We start from the raw sequence: 14,506 nt of genomic DNA on the forward strand, positions 1-14,506 counted from the left end.
GAGAACGGGGAGAAGACGAGACGCGTCGACGATTGCTAGCTTTGAATCGTTCGACGAGCTGTAGACTAGATTTGTTCGTTCTGTGTAAGAGTGATTTCGCGTAGACCTTAACAATGTTGCTAGTTACACATGCCATTTGAGATACTACTCCACTGGCAGTAGACCAGATCGACCGCAAATACACAGAGACAGAGCCCCAGGAAGCGTGTTTGCGATGTGAGAAGAGGAGTCGAAGCAAAGAGAAAGGAAGAGACGAAAAATGCAAGGGTGTGGAAGTGTTCAGGTTTGCACAAAGTCAACTAGATCGAGGAAAGATGGAAAGAAGAAGAGAAACGATTCAGGTCCGAGCCTTCGACGCGTCCGATGAGCGGACGAAAGAACGAAGACAAACTGCGGCTCCCCTTCTACCTGGCGGCCTTTACCTGGCGATCTTGGCTTCTCAATCTTATACACAGGATCCAAGAAGGATGGAAGCGCCGATGTCGACGTCCATGGTTGGAGACGTCGACGGATCCCACGAGTCCTCGAATCCAGTATCGAATCGATGAGCCTTGTAGATGGCTGTAGCTCGAGCGTCGGACTCGATGCCGAGGAGGAGATCGTAAAGTGCTGTCCGCGGTGAGCTGAGAGGGTTAATAGAGGAAGCACAGGAGAAGGAGGGAGGAAACAGAGAAAAAGGCACGAAAGACGAACGTGGCTGAAGTGAAGAGCCTCTCGGAGGTAGAGTTCAATGGCAGCTTCTCTGGCGATCCAGGTTCCGTGAAGGTTGTAGTAACCGAATCTACGAAGGAGAGGAATGAAGGAGAACGGAATCAAATCGATGGCTTGTCTTTCGAGCTCAACTTCGAAGCCCTCCTCCCTTTCCTTCTTCTCTTCAACGGCGACCCTCATCTTTTCCGCAAATCCTTCTTCTACGCCATGAGGACCACCAGATCTCGATCTATCGCCTCTGTGAGTTAACGAGACTAGATGAAACCCTGCTGGGCTGTAAGGAGGGAGGAAGAGGTTGAGAGGGGAGGTGGAGCAGCGAGCTGACCTTCCTCCCCTTCCCTTTCTCCTCCTCCTCCTCCTCTCTCCCAGCACTGCATCATCGTCAAAGTCCCAGTCGAAATCGTCACTCAGATTCTCAAGTACGCCAACATCCAGGCTTCAGATCTCGCGGCCGTCGCTGCCACCTGCAGATATCTACGAGCGGTCGGTTCCCTTCCTCTCGTTCTCCTTCGACCATCCGTCCTTTCGCATCCTGACCTCTCCCTTTCTCTCCTCTGAATGCGAACAGATCGCTAGTCCTCTCCTTCTCCAGACCATCAGCTTCGTGGGAGACAAGAAGTCCAGCTTTGCTCCTCTCGAAGCTCTTGTCGGAAACGCAGCGAAGGGAGCGCTCGTCAGGTCAGCTTACTCGCTTCTATCTTCCCTCCCTCCCTCCCTTCTCCCCTTTCTCTCTTCACTCTTCCGACCTCGTAGCTGACCACCCTTCCTCTCACGCTCTGTAGATCCCTCATCATTCAAGAACCCAAGGTCACCATCGCTTCCAATCGAGCCGTCATCTACAGCAACATCCTCGGACAAGCCCTCGACGTTCTCGTTCATCTCACCTCCCTCTCCGTCCCCTTCGCCCTCCTCAACCCAACGATCTTCACCAAAATCTACAACTCTTCCTCGATCGAAACCCTCTCCATCTCCCCTATCCACTCCGCTCAAAACTCACTCGACCTCTCCTCCCGAGTCGCTCTCCCAGCCCGAGAGAAGGCTCTCGTCGTCAACTCGCTCGAAACGGAACTCGTCGGATCCCACTACTCGATCTGCACCACCTTCATCTCCAACCTCCTCGACTTTCTCACCTTCCATTCTATCGACGTATCCTTCATCAAGCTTGGATACTTCCACCCAAGGACATTGTTCGCACCCTTCCTCACCTCGAACCCTTTCCGATCCCTCGTCGGGATCGAGATCTCCATGTTCCCGCCCTCGTTCAACCACTGCATTGGCTGGCTCAACCGGGTCATCGCCGCTCAACCGTCACTCCTCAGTTTGGACTACTCCGTCTGCGACTTCCTGGAGGGATTCGAACTCGGGCACAACAGCTGGGCTCGGTTTCTGGACGGGAACGTGGTCCGTCCCAATCAGTCGTTCGACGACGCTTGGGCCGGAGTGATGGTCAGGAAGTTGAGACTTGAGATGGAAAGGACCGATGCGACGAAAAACTTCACAACCACCAACATCGAAGTTCGACTTCCCCTCAACACCTCCGTCAAGCCTTCCCACCTCCAAGTCATCTTCGACTTTGAGCCCGGCGCTCTCTCCCTCGTCCTCGTACCTGCATCCTTCCGTGCTTCCAAGTGTCTTCGTTGGTCAGACTGGGTGAGTTTCAATCTTTCTTTTGAACGGTCAGACGCGTCAGCCACTGAACGATCTCTCGTCCTCCCACCCTCGATCTTGTCAGTTCGCAACCGCTCGAACCATCTCTTCTCATCGAAACCTCCAATCCATCTCCCTCTTCTGTTCAGTCACACCCACCCCCACCGTCTCCAACACCATCGCATGCTCTCCCTCATGCTTTGACTCCCTCCTCCGAACCCATCCCTCCCTTCACGCTGCAACCGAGCTCGTTGGCGGATACGAGCGGCTCTTCGAACTCTCGGTCACCCTCAACCTCGAACGTCTTCGAGTTCTCGAGTCGTCGCCTGACGGGGAGATCGTAGATATCTTGTGGGTCGTCGTCGGGAAGAAGGAATTCGTTGTTGAATTCGATGGAACCGCCGTCGAACCGAGCGAAGGAGGGACGAAGAAGTTGGTGTTCAAGGAGGCGGGAGAAGGACCGAAGTCGTTGGAGGAGAAGATTTCGGCTTGTTATTGCTTCGGTTGCGGAGGGGAGACGATGGAGGATCCTCTTTCGGCGATCCGGAGGTGTGGAACGGCGGAAGTCAGGACTGCTCTGGCGTTGGGAGGATTCGATCTCGACGCGTTCGACGGGAGGTGAGTTTCAGCCTTCTCCTCCTCCTCCTTCTTCTCTTGCCTTTTTATTTTTCTTCGAACATCAACTAACATCTTAATCTCCGCTTGCTTTCTCTTTTATCAGACCTCCAACTCAACCCGTCGAGCAAGATTCCTTCGAGACGTTCCTTCGGTGAGCTCGTCCGTTCCTCCCTCCTCCTCTCATCGAACAACACGGTCTCACCTTCCCCTCGTCTCGTTTCTTTTTCTCTCTCATCAGATCGACCTCGTAGTCCTCTTCTACCTTTCCCTCGAATCCTCGCTACCCACTTCAAACCGTCGTTTCGTTTCGTTTCGTTTCGTCTCGTCTCGCCTTTCGTCTTCGTCCGTTGCCCAAAAAAATATCATGACTCCTTCTTTTGCCCCCTTTCGTCGCCGTCTTCGCGTCGTTTTTTTGTTTCATCCTCTTCCTTTCTCTCTTTTTCCCCTTCGCCCAATCCGAAAAATCCGAATCCGAAAATCCCAAGAATGTCAATTCCATCTCTTTATGAATGGGTTGGTAGGGGTAGTGGTATGTATGTGGAGTCCTGTAAGGTAGGGAGGTATTAAAAAAAGGTGTGAAACGAAACGAAACGAAGAAGAAAAAGTCGGCCCAGCTCGACTTTTGGTTTCGAAACCCCAAAGAGAGAGAAAGAGAGAACAAAAGCAAAGAGCAGACAGAGAGAGAGAGAGAGAGAGAGCAAGAAAAAAGAAGGAGAAGGAAGAGAAGGGAAGGGAAGAGAGAGTAGGGAGGTTTGAGGTTTGGGAGCGGGAAGAAGACGAGGGATAGGACGAAGGGTGAGGTGGGATGCAGAAGCAAGCAAGGAAGCAGAGTAGGGTAGGAAGAGGAACGTGTACGTGTAAGAAGTCCCGAGAAGGAAAGGAAAGGAAAGGAAAGGAAAGAAAGAAAGGAAAGGACCAAGCGAAAGAAGAACGAACGAAGGGAAAAAAAAAAAAAAAAAAGACAATCCCTCCCGTCCCGAAAACGAAAAGAAAACGTAACGCAACCAATCGCAATCATTAAGCTGATCTATCCGACCCTCAACCACCCATCCCATCCAAACCTCAGCCCGTTTGTTATCATCGTTCGTAACGTCCCTCCTTCTTTATCCTGCGTAGTCGTTCCTCGTCGCTCATCCTCGTCCCTCCTCCCGCTCCTCTCCTCCTCTCCCAACAACCCTCAACCTTTAGTTCCCCTCCCCCCTCTTCTCCCTCCCCGCCCTCCCGCCCTCCTCCTCCGAAGCCCACTCGTCCCACTCGTCATCCACCGTCCCACTCCCACTCCCAGGACCCAACGACGACGACGTCGAGTTCCTCTCGTAGATCGGCGGCGGCGTCTTCCTTCCTCCCTGACCGTCCGCCGTCTGTTTAGGCGTCGAAGGAGCCGTCTCGAACCCCAACCCTGCCAACCCCTTCTCCGCTCGATCCCCTCCTTCTTCTCCCTCCTCGTCCTCCTCCGAGGACGCGTCGTCCATTAAACGCTGGGTTTCAGGGACGGTAGCGTGGTAGATGTTCGCCGTCGAACCGCTGTTGTTCGAGTGGTTGTTGGCGGCGGTGGTGGTGGTGGTAGGGAGGTTTCGAGTGGACGAGTTGGAGCGTAACCTTCCTTGGGAAGAAGAGGTGAGGTGAGGACCTCTTGAAGAGGAGGAGGAAGAGGCTGAGGAGCCTCCTCCTCCTGAAGAAGGGTGAGGGGTGAAGAAGGCTGGGAGGAAGTAGAGGACACCCTTTTTGGAGGATTTGCGTCGAGTGGAAGGGCGTGTTGGATCGGAGGAGGAAGGTTTGTCGGTGTTTTCGTTGTTGTCGGGAGGAGAGGAGGAGGAGGAGGAAGAGGAAGAAGGAGAGGAGGTGAAGAGGGTAGCCGGAGTGGCGAGGAGGTACGTGTCTGCTGCCCTCCGAAACGCCCAGCCGAGCGCTGAAGGAGGTGGCGAGGAAGGTGAGGAAGCGTTGGACGCGGCGGAGGAGTTGGATCCGGAGAGGTCGAACGAGAGAGGGAGGAGGGTGGAAGAGGAAGGGTTGAGGTGAGGGGAGGAAGGTCGAGAGGTCGAAGGGGACGACGTCGGCGACATGGACATGGACGACGGGAGGAACGAAAGAAGTTGGTAGGTTCCCGATCCAGGCGATCTTGCTGCTCCTCCGATGGCGGCTTGGAATCCGGTCACTCCTCCTCCTTGAGCAACGCTCTCCAACCCGATCACCAACCTCCTCAGCCCTCCTCCTCCCTTCCTCACCACCGTCTTCCTCCTCATCCAGATCAACCTGATCGCTCCGACGATCACTACTCCCAACCCCACCCACATCAGATCCGTTCCTCGGTTCCCCAGGAAGATGATGAAGTCTGAATCGTCCGAGTGCCAGGACGATCCGTAGAAGTGGGAGAAGAACGCGTGAGGGGATTCCTCGGGGAGAGCGTTCTTGCCGTAGATCGATTTGGGAGCGACTCGGATTTCGAGCGTAGGGTTGATTCGGGTGATGGGATGGGAGGAGGTGTAGAGGGAGTACTGAGCCGAGAGGAACATGGGACTGAGAGGAGAGACGAGGGAAGACAGTCAGCCGAGGACTCGGTCGAGGAGGGCGCCGAGAACGAGAGAACCAAGAAGAAAGAAGGGCTCACCCAGTCGAGAACATCACGGTAGGGTAGTTGGTGATATATTCGTGGTTGAAGGTGATGAGGCCGTGGATAGTCATCTCCATGAACGCAGATCCTTTCGACGAGAGCATCACGTCGTTCGAGACTCCGACCTGGAGGAGAAGGAGCGGGAGGGCAGACGAAGTCAGCTTGGAAACTCGTCCTCTCGTCCTCCTTCTCTCCCTCGAATCGAACTCACAGGAACCGTCTTCATCAGCAGCACATCCCAATCTCCCGTCAACAGCGGTGTCAGATCCCTCCTGCACCCAACGTCGAGGTCCATGTAGATTCCTCCGAAGCGATGAAGGACGAAGTATCGAATCGCATCGGCTCGTTGGATGTTGTACTTGTACGAGTCGAACGTCGGGAGGAAGGTAGGGTAGTGGGTAGCGACGAAGGATCGAGAGGCTGCGTCCGTCCAGAGGTGGTAGGTGCTGGAAGGAGAGAAATGAAAGGAAGGAAGGAAGAGAAGGAAGGAGGTCAGCGCGTTGAGCTCTCGAGTGATCGCGTCCTCGCGAACGTGTAGGAATGACGACGAGAAGAGGAAGAGGCGTTGAACAAAGGAAGGGAGTAAAACCAGACGAGGCGAAACTCTACGAGCGTGTTTGGGCAAATTCTACTCGAGAGCGACCCGTATGGGTGGGCAACGAGGAGGAGGGACGAAGGGGAGGGGAAGGAGCGTCTTGGGGAACACCCCTCTGAGCTCTCGTTCTAAAAGACCCTTGAGCCCTGAAACCCTCTGGTTGAAATTTCCCAGATCCCTATTCCCTCCTAGCTCCAGCTAGCTCGTCCTCGAAGGTTTTCACGTCCCAGGAATTCGAAGATTCCCAAGCGATCAACCGAAGAAAGAGCTCTCGCTCCGCCCCAGTTTCACCGCGGTCTTCGAACGAGGGTTGCCTTCGGGCCAAGAGGCGAGCGACCGGAAGAAAAGTGTAGGAATGGGTTGGGACGAACTAGTTGGGAAGACCACGACGACACTCTTGGTAGACATCCTGTCGATGAAGAGAAAGAGAGGAAAGGTGGTCAGTTTTGAGAGCTAAAGAGGAGGGAAGGAGCGAGAGAGAGAGAGCTCGTCGAAAGAGAGGGGTGGGTTGGTTGGGGATTGGAGGGTAGGAAGGAAGCAAAGAGCGAAAAAGAAGGAAAAAGTCTAGAAGACTCACTCTCCATTTCTCAGGAAGCGTATCGCTCATCCTGTTTGATTGATCAAGAAGGAAGAGAAACGAGTGTGAGCTCGAGCGAAACAACAGGGAAGGAGGGGGAGGGGAAGGGAGAAGGAAGGAGGCTGAGCACACGGACCAGGTCTGATGGATGATACGAGGGATTCTCTCTCCAGGTCTGCAACAAAAACGAGTTGAATACAAAGTCAGCTCTCTCCTCTCTCTATACGTACGCGACTCTTTTTCTTCAAAGGAAGCAAACGCTGAACTCACAGGGTCTGAATGTTGTCGAGCGAAGCCCACTCCTCCGTGCCTTCGACCTTGCCATCCCACGGAGGGAGCATCTTCTCCTCCTCGGTCAAGACCCCACCCAACCACTTCTCCCCTGGAGCTGGGAGAACATCTGAATCCGAGAGTAAAGCCCAGTTGGGAACTCCAAAGAACCAGGTAGCCGAGCTTAGAACGATCAAGGTTCCTCCGAGGAACAACGAGAGGAGGATGAGGAAGATGAAGAGCGGTTTCCGGTACCGATTCGAAGCTTGAAGCATCTGCTTGGTCGTAGAAGTACTCGATCGATGAGTGTGAGTGTGAGCGTGGTGGTGGTGGTGGTGGATAGGAGGGTTTCGAAACGAGGAGGTCGAAGAAGTCGAAAGGGAAGAGGGACCGGTAGAAGAAGAGAGGAACGATCTAGACCGACGAGGACGAGTAGAGAGAGGGACGGAAGAGGAGGAGGAGGGAAGGAGCCGAGCAGGAAGGGAGGAGGGGGGAGCAGGAGGAGGAATCGTGAGGGTCGTAGTTGGGGAGGGAAGAAGAAGGAAGGGAACGAGGAAAGAAACGAGGTCGCGGTTTGGCGAATCGAGTGGCTGCCTCCTTCTCCCTCCACGGCCTCTTCAGCCCTTTCGTCCCCTCTCCCCGCAGTGTGTTTTTCCTTTCTTCTTCGCGTTCTCATCAAGCGAGCTTCGGTGACAAAAAATCTTCATCATCGACACACTGCTCGCTGCCCTCCCGTCTCGCTCAGCCCACACAGCTCTTGACTCTCACCGTCAACTCAAGCGAGGAAAGCAAGAAAAGAAACACAACACTAGTTCGCCCTCTTCGTTTCTCCTTCTTCCCGCCGGTCCCAGAAGGTCGTTCGTTTTTCCTTTCTCGTTGGTCTAGCCCTCTCCTTCCTCTCTCCAATCTTCCGACCCCACTCTCTCCCGTTCTCTTTGTTCTTCCCTTCTCCTCCTCTCCTCTTCTTCTGCCAGCACCGACTTTGGCGATCAACCCAAACTGAGCCCCCATCGGGGACGACGCGTCCCTCGGCCTCTCCTTTCCTCTTTTTTTCCCGTCCCCACACAGGAAAGACGCGTCGAACCACTCGGTCCTCGGCTCCTTTTCTTCTTCTTCTTCTTCCTTTCCGCGCTCATCAGAACTTCGAAAGAAAAAGAAAAAAAAAAAAAAAAAGGCTTGAGGCTGAAATGGAATCGACGCGTCGAGAAGAGTCGGAACCCTTCCTGTGTTGCTTTGCTTTGCTTTGCTTTTTTGCGATTCTTAGAAGGTCGAAAAGCGAAGTTCAAGTTAGCCAAGGAAATAGGTTGCTGCGAGTTTTTTTTGGCCACGTGCCTGTGCGAAGAGAAGCAAAAATTGAAGGGAGGAGAGGGAAGAGGAGAGGGAGGCTGAACGCGGCGATTTGCTGCTTGTTGGGACGGGGAGATCTTGCAGAGGAGTGGGCGGGAGGGTAGGGAATTTCGCTGCTTTGATGGAGCCAGAAGAGAAGAGGGGAAACGGATGGTTAAGAGGTCATGATATTGCGGTGAAGAACGAAGGACGAAAGGCAGGACGAGACGGCGGTTGAAGCGAGCAGCGATGAACCGAGTGCGAGCGGGTTGGTAGTAGGAGAGGTTCAAGTGAATGATCTGGTGAGAGGGCGTAAATGAGACGAGCGGGAAATCAGGACGAGTTTGAAGGGAGGAGAGAGAGAACGAAGGGTGAAGGGCGAGCTCACCGAAGGAACGTCTCGAAGGAGTCTTGATCGACGGGTTGAGTTGGAGGTCTAAAAAAGGACAGAAGCAAGAGGGTAGGATGTCAGTCGAAGATTGAACGAAAGTAGAAAGGCAGCGAAGAGAAACAAAACTCACCTCGCGTCGAACGCGTCGAGATCGAATCCTCCCAACGCAAGAGCAGCTCGAACCGTATCGACTCCGCATCTTCGAACGACCGAAATAGGATCTTGGAAGGTCCCACCTCCACATTCAAAGCACTGACAATCCCTGATCTTCTCCTCGACCGTCCTCGTCGACCCGACTCGATCGACGAACGAGATCTCTCTCTCCGAGCCAACGACTCCTTCCTCCGCTTCCTTCCCCGTTCCTTCGTAGTCAACGATGATTCCGTTCTTCCCGAAGATCGTCCAGAAGACGTCCAGCACGTATTTCTGTTTCGAATCGGCGAGCATTCGAAGCCTTTGGAGGTTGACGTTGAGGGCGAGATTCCAAACGGCGACGAAACCGCCAACGAGCTCGGACGCTGCGTGAAGAGCAGGATGGGTTTCGAGGAGGGAGTCGTAGCATGCTGGGGAGCAGGCGATGGTCGTCGAGACGGTAGGGGAGGGTGTGACGCTGTCGTTGAGGAAGAGGGCTTGAAGGAAGTTCTGGGAGATGAAGATCTCGACGGACTTGCGCTGGTGAAACCAGGGACGAGGAGGACGCGATCAGTGATTGCTCTTTGACCAGGGGGATGAAGATACACTTACCCAGTTCGTCCAGGAAAGACCGAGATCGAGATCGGTGAACGAGTCATCGGAGGTGAGGGTGAGGGTGAAAACGCAAGGCTCGGTGGTGGTGAGAGTTCGAAGATGAAGAGGAGTGAGCTTCGCTCCCGGAGGGAGAACGATCTGGATATCCGAAATGATGAAATCTTCAGAAGCCGTACGCCTATTCAACTCCAACTTGAGCCTTCTGACCATCATCCCGCTCCAAGCCTTGTCCAGGGCGGGCGGAGGAGTGACCAACGCTCCGTGGACCCACCACGGCCAGGTCGCCCTTCCCAGCTCGAATCCGATGTGGTAGTTGATGACCGAGTAGATGATCGTCTCGAGAGAGGGCTGAGCGGCCGCAACTCTGGTGAGCCATTCGACGCAAGTCGTGAAGGATGTTGGGACGAGAGTGAGATCGACCTCTCGGAGAGCGGCGAAGGGATTCGAGGTGAGGAAGCTTCCGAAGGAGGAGTGGGTGAAGTAATGCTGAAGCGTGATGGTAGGAACCTCGATGGAGTGGAAGGTGAGGAAGTCGAGGAGGTTGGAGATGAAGGTGGTGAAGATGGAGGAGGAAGATCCGATGGGTCGCGTTTCGAGCGATTTGACGACGAGAGCCTTCTGTCGGGCTGGGAGAGCGACTCGGGAGGAGAGGTCGAGTGAGTTTTGAGCGGAGTGGATAGGGGAGATGGAGAGGGTTTCGATCGAGGAGGAGGTGTAGATTTTGGTGAAGACGGTTGGGTTGAGGAGAGCGAAGGGGATGGAGAGGGAGGAGAGGTGAACGAGGACGTCGAGGGCTTGTCCGAGGATGTTGCTGTAGATGACGGCTCGATTGGAAGCGATGGTGACCTTGGGTTCTTGAACGATGAGGGATCTACAGAGCGTGAGAGGAAGAGTGATCAGCTACGAGGTCGGAAGAGTGAAGAGAGAAAGGGGAGAAGGGAGGGAGGAGGGAGGGAAGATAGGAGCGAGTAAGCTGACCTGACGAGCGCTCCCTTCCCTGCGTTTCCAACGAGAGCTTCGAGAGGAGCAAAGCTGGACTTCTTGTCTCCGACGAAGCTGATGGTCTGGAGAAGGAGAGGACTAGCGATCTGTTCGCATTCAGAGGAGAGAAAGGGAGAGGTCAGGATGCGAAAGGACGGATGGTCGAAGGAGAACGAGAGGAAGGGAACCGACCGCTCGTAGATATCTGCAGGTGGCAGCGACGGCCGCGAGATCTGAAGCCTGGATGTTGGCGTACTTGAGGATCTGAGTGACGATTTCGACTGGGACTTTGACGATGATGCAGTGCTGGGAGAGAGGAGGAGGAGAAAGGGAAGGGAGGAGGAAGGTCAGCTCGCTTTCCTCCCTTCCCTCCACCCATGCTCCTCGTCGTCGCTGCTCGAAATCTAGCAGAGTTTCGTCGATTCTGGGACACTCACAGATGCAATAGCTCGAGATCTGGTGGTCCTCATGGCGCAGAAGAAGGAACTGCTCGGTTCGGAGAAGGTTGTGGATGGGAGGCAAGAAGGGAGGGAGAGGTCGTTCCGAGTCTCGTCCTTCTGCCTCCACTCGTTCCTGCTCCATTTCTGCGCTAGTTCTAACATTTTTTTCTCGCGTTGTTCTGGGAGGTTCTAGTGGAAGCGTCAGAGCTCCGGGCCTTACTTGATTTGACTGAAGAAATTTGCGGACATGGGGCGGACTTTGAGAAGCGACGCGTCGGACGTTCCCGTTCGAACGAGGGGAGAAAAAGATACGGCGGGATACACGTATGAAGGGAGATATCATGTATACGTGCTGGGATAGCGAATTGAGTCCTGCAGCAGCGAAAGAGCTAAACGACCCCTTCCAGCGTTCACTCCTCCCCAGAGGCAACCCTCAGCGCCCTTCTCTCCTCGCCGAGATCCTTGACCGCCGAAGGGCGGAGATTCCCCTGAATAGAACGAAGAGAAACGAAGTCAGAATCTCGTCAGTATTGGAAACCCGAAGAGATGAACGAAGGGAAACAAAACTCACGAGAACGAATCCCAATCCGAGCATCCCTGCCTCCCTCCTGTTGCTCTCCACTCCCATATCCTCGAAGATCGACTCCACGTACTGATCCGTATTGAACCAAGCGCAGTAGGTCGTTTGACCCCAAGGGAACGGTGTGAGAGGGTAGCGAGCTCGAATGAACTGGGCGTGGTCCTCCGACGCGTCGAAAGCTTCTTGGGTGGAGGAGGGAAGCTTGAGGTGGGAGCTTTGCAAGAAGAAGGAAGAGATCCACTGGTATAGTCGAAGAGGGAGGGGGGTCGGTGTCAGGACGAGCGGGGAGGAGAGGAAAGAGATAAGGGAAACGGGAAGAAGGGAGAAAGACGAACGTGACTCGAAATCTCGCAAATGAAGGGAGTTTTGAGAGCGAGGGCTCCTCCACTACGAGTCGGAGAATAAGCGGAGTCGAGATATCAGTCAGACGAGCTGGAGATGAGCGAAATGAAGTGATACAGTTCGAAAAGAAGAACTGGGACGCGACTCACCACACAACGAGATCTCGACTCTCCAACGCTCCACTCGGAAGGATTCCTCGGTAGACGTGGTTCGCAGGATCTGATCTAGGAGGTCCAGGGACGGGCTGAAGGCTGAGGAAGTCGGCGAGTCCTTCGTAAGGGTTCGTGGGGGAGCAGGGAGGCTCGAGGGAGAGACCGAGTTGCTTCTTCGTTTCTTGAGCTGAGACACGTTCAAAAGCAATGGTCAGGGGAGCCTTTTCGAGAGCGAAGGGACAGATGGGACCGAACGCACGAATAAAAGTGATCGGATCCCCGAATCCAGTAGCGCAGACGATCACGTCCGCTTCGAGGGTTCGTCCGTCCTTGAACACGACGCTTCTTCCATCCGACGAGATTCCAACTGGGTCCGCATCTTTGACGAGCTTGATCTTTCCTTCGGCAGCAAGGGAGTGGAAGCCAGACTTGTACGACATGGCTCGACCTCCCAAGACGCTGGGACCGCTGAAAGGGGAGGAAGAAGAGAAAACAGGAGACGATCAGCGACGCGACGAGGACGAGTTGACAGCTCCCTTCGGACGACGAGAGAACGTACAAGTACAAGATGTTGTGAGATCCTTGGAAGTACAGAGGAGAGTCGGGACTGATTCTGAGACCCTTCAGCTGTGGAAACGGAAAGAGGAGACGGTAAGCTCTCCGACTCGAAGTCTCCACCACGGCTTCACGCCTCATCGAATTCTTCCTTTCCCGACTCACCCATTCCGCAACCGTGTTCCCCATCATTCGACGAACGAAGAAAGCTCCGAGTCGGGTCTTGTGAAGGAACCACTCGAGTCGAGTTTCCGAGTCTTTGTGAGGGCTGAGCGTCGCACCGATTCTGAGGAGCGAGGAAAGAGAAAGGTCAAGATGCGTCGTGGGGTACGAGCGACGAATGGGCTCACCTCGTTTGAACGAGAGCATCGAGCTTCTTGCCTCCGGCAGCGAAGAGTCTCGCCTGAACGGGAAAGCAGGGGAGGAAATGGGCTCAGCTCGAGGACGAGTTTCGAAAGATCGCAGCGAGGTCGGTACCCTGCTCACCTGCCTGAAAGCGAGAGTCACATCCCGTCCCAATCCTCCGTAGAGCTGAGCGATATCTGCCGCAGACTTTCCACCTCCGATAACGACGATCTTTGCAGAAGAAGGAAGGCTGAGGATTCGGTCGTGAAGCTTGGAGGTGAGTCTCGACGAGTGAGTGAGCATCCCTTGGAACGAGTTGACGGCGGAAAGATCGGTGAAGCAAGAGGGCAGATTGATGGAGGCAGCGATCTAGAGAAATACAGAAGAAGACGAAGTGAGCTTGGAGATGAGGGTGAAAGGAAGGTACGCATCGAAGTTTCACTCACTCCGACGGAAAGAACGACTTTGTCCCAGACCTCGGTAGAGATCTCTCCCGTCTTGACGTTCTGAAGTTCGATTTTCCATCCAGTTGACTCTCCAGGGATTCGATCCATGTGAACGACTCGATGTCCGAACCTGAGGGACGCGTCGAAGAGGTAGGTCAGACGAAGGTCGAAATCGGCTACTCGACGTAGATCGACTCACCTGATGGAACCAGCTCGATCTTGAACGTGTTTCTCGTAGAAGTCCTCAAGGTATCGACCGACAGTGGCTCCTGATCATCGAGAGTCAGAGGAAGGGAGCGTGTGAGCCTAAACTTGAGTTCGAGGACGCGACAAGTCTGCGAGCGGGAAGGACGGACCAGAAAGTCGATCCTCGTTGTTCTTGAGGAACTCAGGATCCTCCTTCATAGGTGCAGTCGAGAACTCGTAGTCTCCGATTCCTGAGTTGGTCTGTGAGAAGCAAGGGGGAGAAAAGAGAGGCGGATTGTGAGCTTGATCGAATTTCGCAAGAACGAGGGAGAAACCGGTCGGACGAACGAGCAACCCCGGGTAGCTCATTCCACTATCGTCGAGAGCCCAAATTCCACCAGCTGAGAGTGTCTGATCACGCAACAAAGAAGGGAGAGGGAAAGAAGAAAGAGTCAAGCAAGGAAGCGATGCGGCCGGACTGAACGGAGGACTGACCTCTGAGACGAGATGAACAGATTTGAAACCGTCGTCGAGAAGGGTTTTGGCAGCTGTGGATATAGAGGAAGAGAGGTTAGGTCAGAAGCGGGAGGGAAGAAGAGAAAGACGGGCTCACTTCGAAGACCTGCAAAGGAAGGAAGCGAGAGAGGAGCAGCGGTCAGCTTCGAAGCCTTCAAGAGAAGGAAGATTGTACTGAGGCTCACCAGCAACTCCCGTCCCAATGATGAGGATGCGAGCGTCCTTGGGATTGCCTGAAGAAGTAGAAGAAGTCATGGCGTGGTGGGTGTTGGGAGAAGAAAGGCAAGAGGGAGGGTCGAATTCGATTCGCCTCCCTCATCTCGCTTCGATGCTTCCGCCGAGACGGCCAAAGTCAAGCCCGATTATCGTGCATATCTTCTTCTTTGAACGATTTGAATGAGTCAGTAAGCGATGAAGGGGAGGTGTACGAAGAAGATGCGAAACCCAAACCTCTTGGTGATCAACTCTTC

At 54.3% G+C, this 14,506-nt stretch overlaps 4 protein-coding genes across 4 annotated transcripts; all 4 read right to left on the bottom strand.

Moving 5' to 3' along the window:
- Positions 1-871: 871 nt before the first annotated feature.
- On the bottom strand, positions 872-1,832 carry BDY24DRAFT_394575 (uncharacterized protein). Its single transcript, XM_076641195.1, has 4 exons — positions 1,494-1,832; positions 1,280-1,389; positions 1,081-1,194; positions 872-951 (listed from the first exon to the last, which is right to left on the bottom strand). The coding sequence occupies exons 1-3, from the start codon at positions 1,503-1,505 to the stop codon at positions 1,119-1,121; spliced, it is 198 nt and encodes a 65-aa protein (XP_076495248.1). The 5' UTR covers positions 1,506-1,832; the 3' UTR covers positions 872-951; positions 1,081-1,118.
- Positions 1,833-4,160: 2,328 nt separating this feature from the next.
- Positions 4,161-7,604, bottom strand: BDY24DRAFT_442758 (glycosyltransferase family 32 protein; the record flags this gene model as incomplete). Its single annotated transcript, XM_076644709.1, has 5 exons — positions 7,030-7,604; positions 6,554-6,934; positions 5,799-6,033; positions 5,585-5,712; positions 4,161-5,493 (listed from the first exon to the last, which is right to left on the bottom strand). Exons 1-5 carry the CDS (start codon positions 7,302-7,304, stop codon positions 4,161-4,163), a joined length of 2,352 nt encoding a protein of 783 aa, XP_076495249.1. The 5' UTR covers positions 7,305-7,604.
- Positions 7,605-8,523: 919 nt separating this feature from the next.
- On the bottom strand, positions 8,524-10,025 carry BDY24DRAFT_394591 (uncharacterized protein). Its single transcript, XM_076641196.1, has 4 exons — positions 9,491-10,025; positions 8,877-9,418; positions 8,744-8,791; positions 8,524-8,654 (listed from the first exon to the last, which is right to left on the bottom strand). The coding sequence occupies exons 1-4, from the start codon at positions 9,704-9,706 to the stop codon at positions 8,642-8,644; spliced, it is 819 nt and encodes a 272-aa protein (XP_076495250.1). The 5' UTR covers positions 9,707-10,025; the 3' UTR covers positions 8,524-8,641.
- A 1,220-nt stretch (positions 10,026-11,245) lies between these two features.
- Positions 11,246-14,291, bottom strand: BDY24DRAFT_442760 (uncharacterized protein; the record flags this gene model as incomplete). Its single annotated transcript, XM_076644710.1, has 16 exons — positions 11,246-11,402; positions 11,486-11,734; positions 11,830-11,881; positions 11,986-12,175; positions 12,248-12,456; positions 12,548-12,615; positions 12,709-12,829; positions 12,894-12,946; positions 13,030-13,257; positions 13,335-13,464; positions 13,534-13,603; positions 13,691-13,781; positions 13,869-13,931; positions 14,016-14,068; positions 14,134-14,142; positions 14,222-14,291. The coding sequence occupies 16 exons, from the start codon at positions 14,289-14,291 to the stop codon at positions 11,325-11,327; spliced, it is 1,734 nt and encodes a 577-aa protein (XP_076495251.1). The 3' UTR covers positions 11,246-11,324.
- Positions 14,292-14,506: the final 215 nt, after the last annotated feature.

The sequence above is a fragment of the Mrakia frigida genome (genome assembly GCF_051309035.1).
Source record: "Mrakia frigida strain ATCC 22029 unplaced genomic scaffold BDY24scaffold_22, whole genome shotgun sequence".
Taxonomy (NCBI): domain Eukaryota; kingdom Fungi; phylum Basidiomycota; class Tremellomycetes; order Cystofilobasidiales; family Mrakiaceae; genus Mrakia; species Mrakia frigida.

Coding starts and splice junctions, on each gene's coding strand:
- BDY24DRAFT_394575 (XM_076641195.1), bottom strand. Junction 1,195..1,279: donor AGAAGGAGAGGACTAGCGAT/CTGTTCGCATTC, acceptor AAGGGAACCGAC/CGCTCGTAGATATCTGCAGG.
- BDY24DRAFT_394591 (XM_076641196.1), bottom strand. CDS start 9,706: ATGATGGTCAGAAGGCTCAAGTTGGAGTTGAATAGGCGTACGGCTTCT. Junction 9,419..9,490: donor GTCTTTCCTGGACGAACTGG/GTAAGTGTATCT, acceptor TGGTTTCACCAG/CGCAAGTCCGTCGAGATCTT. Junction 8,792..8,876: donor CTCGACGCGTTCGACGCGAG/GTGAGTTTTGTT, acceptor GTCCTTTTTTAG/ACCTCCAACTCAACCCGTCG.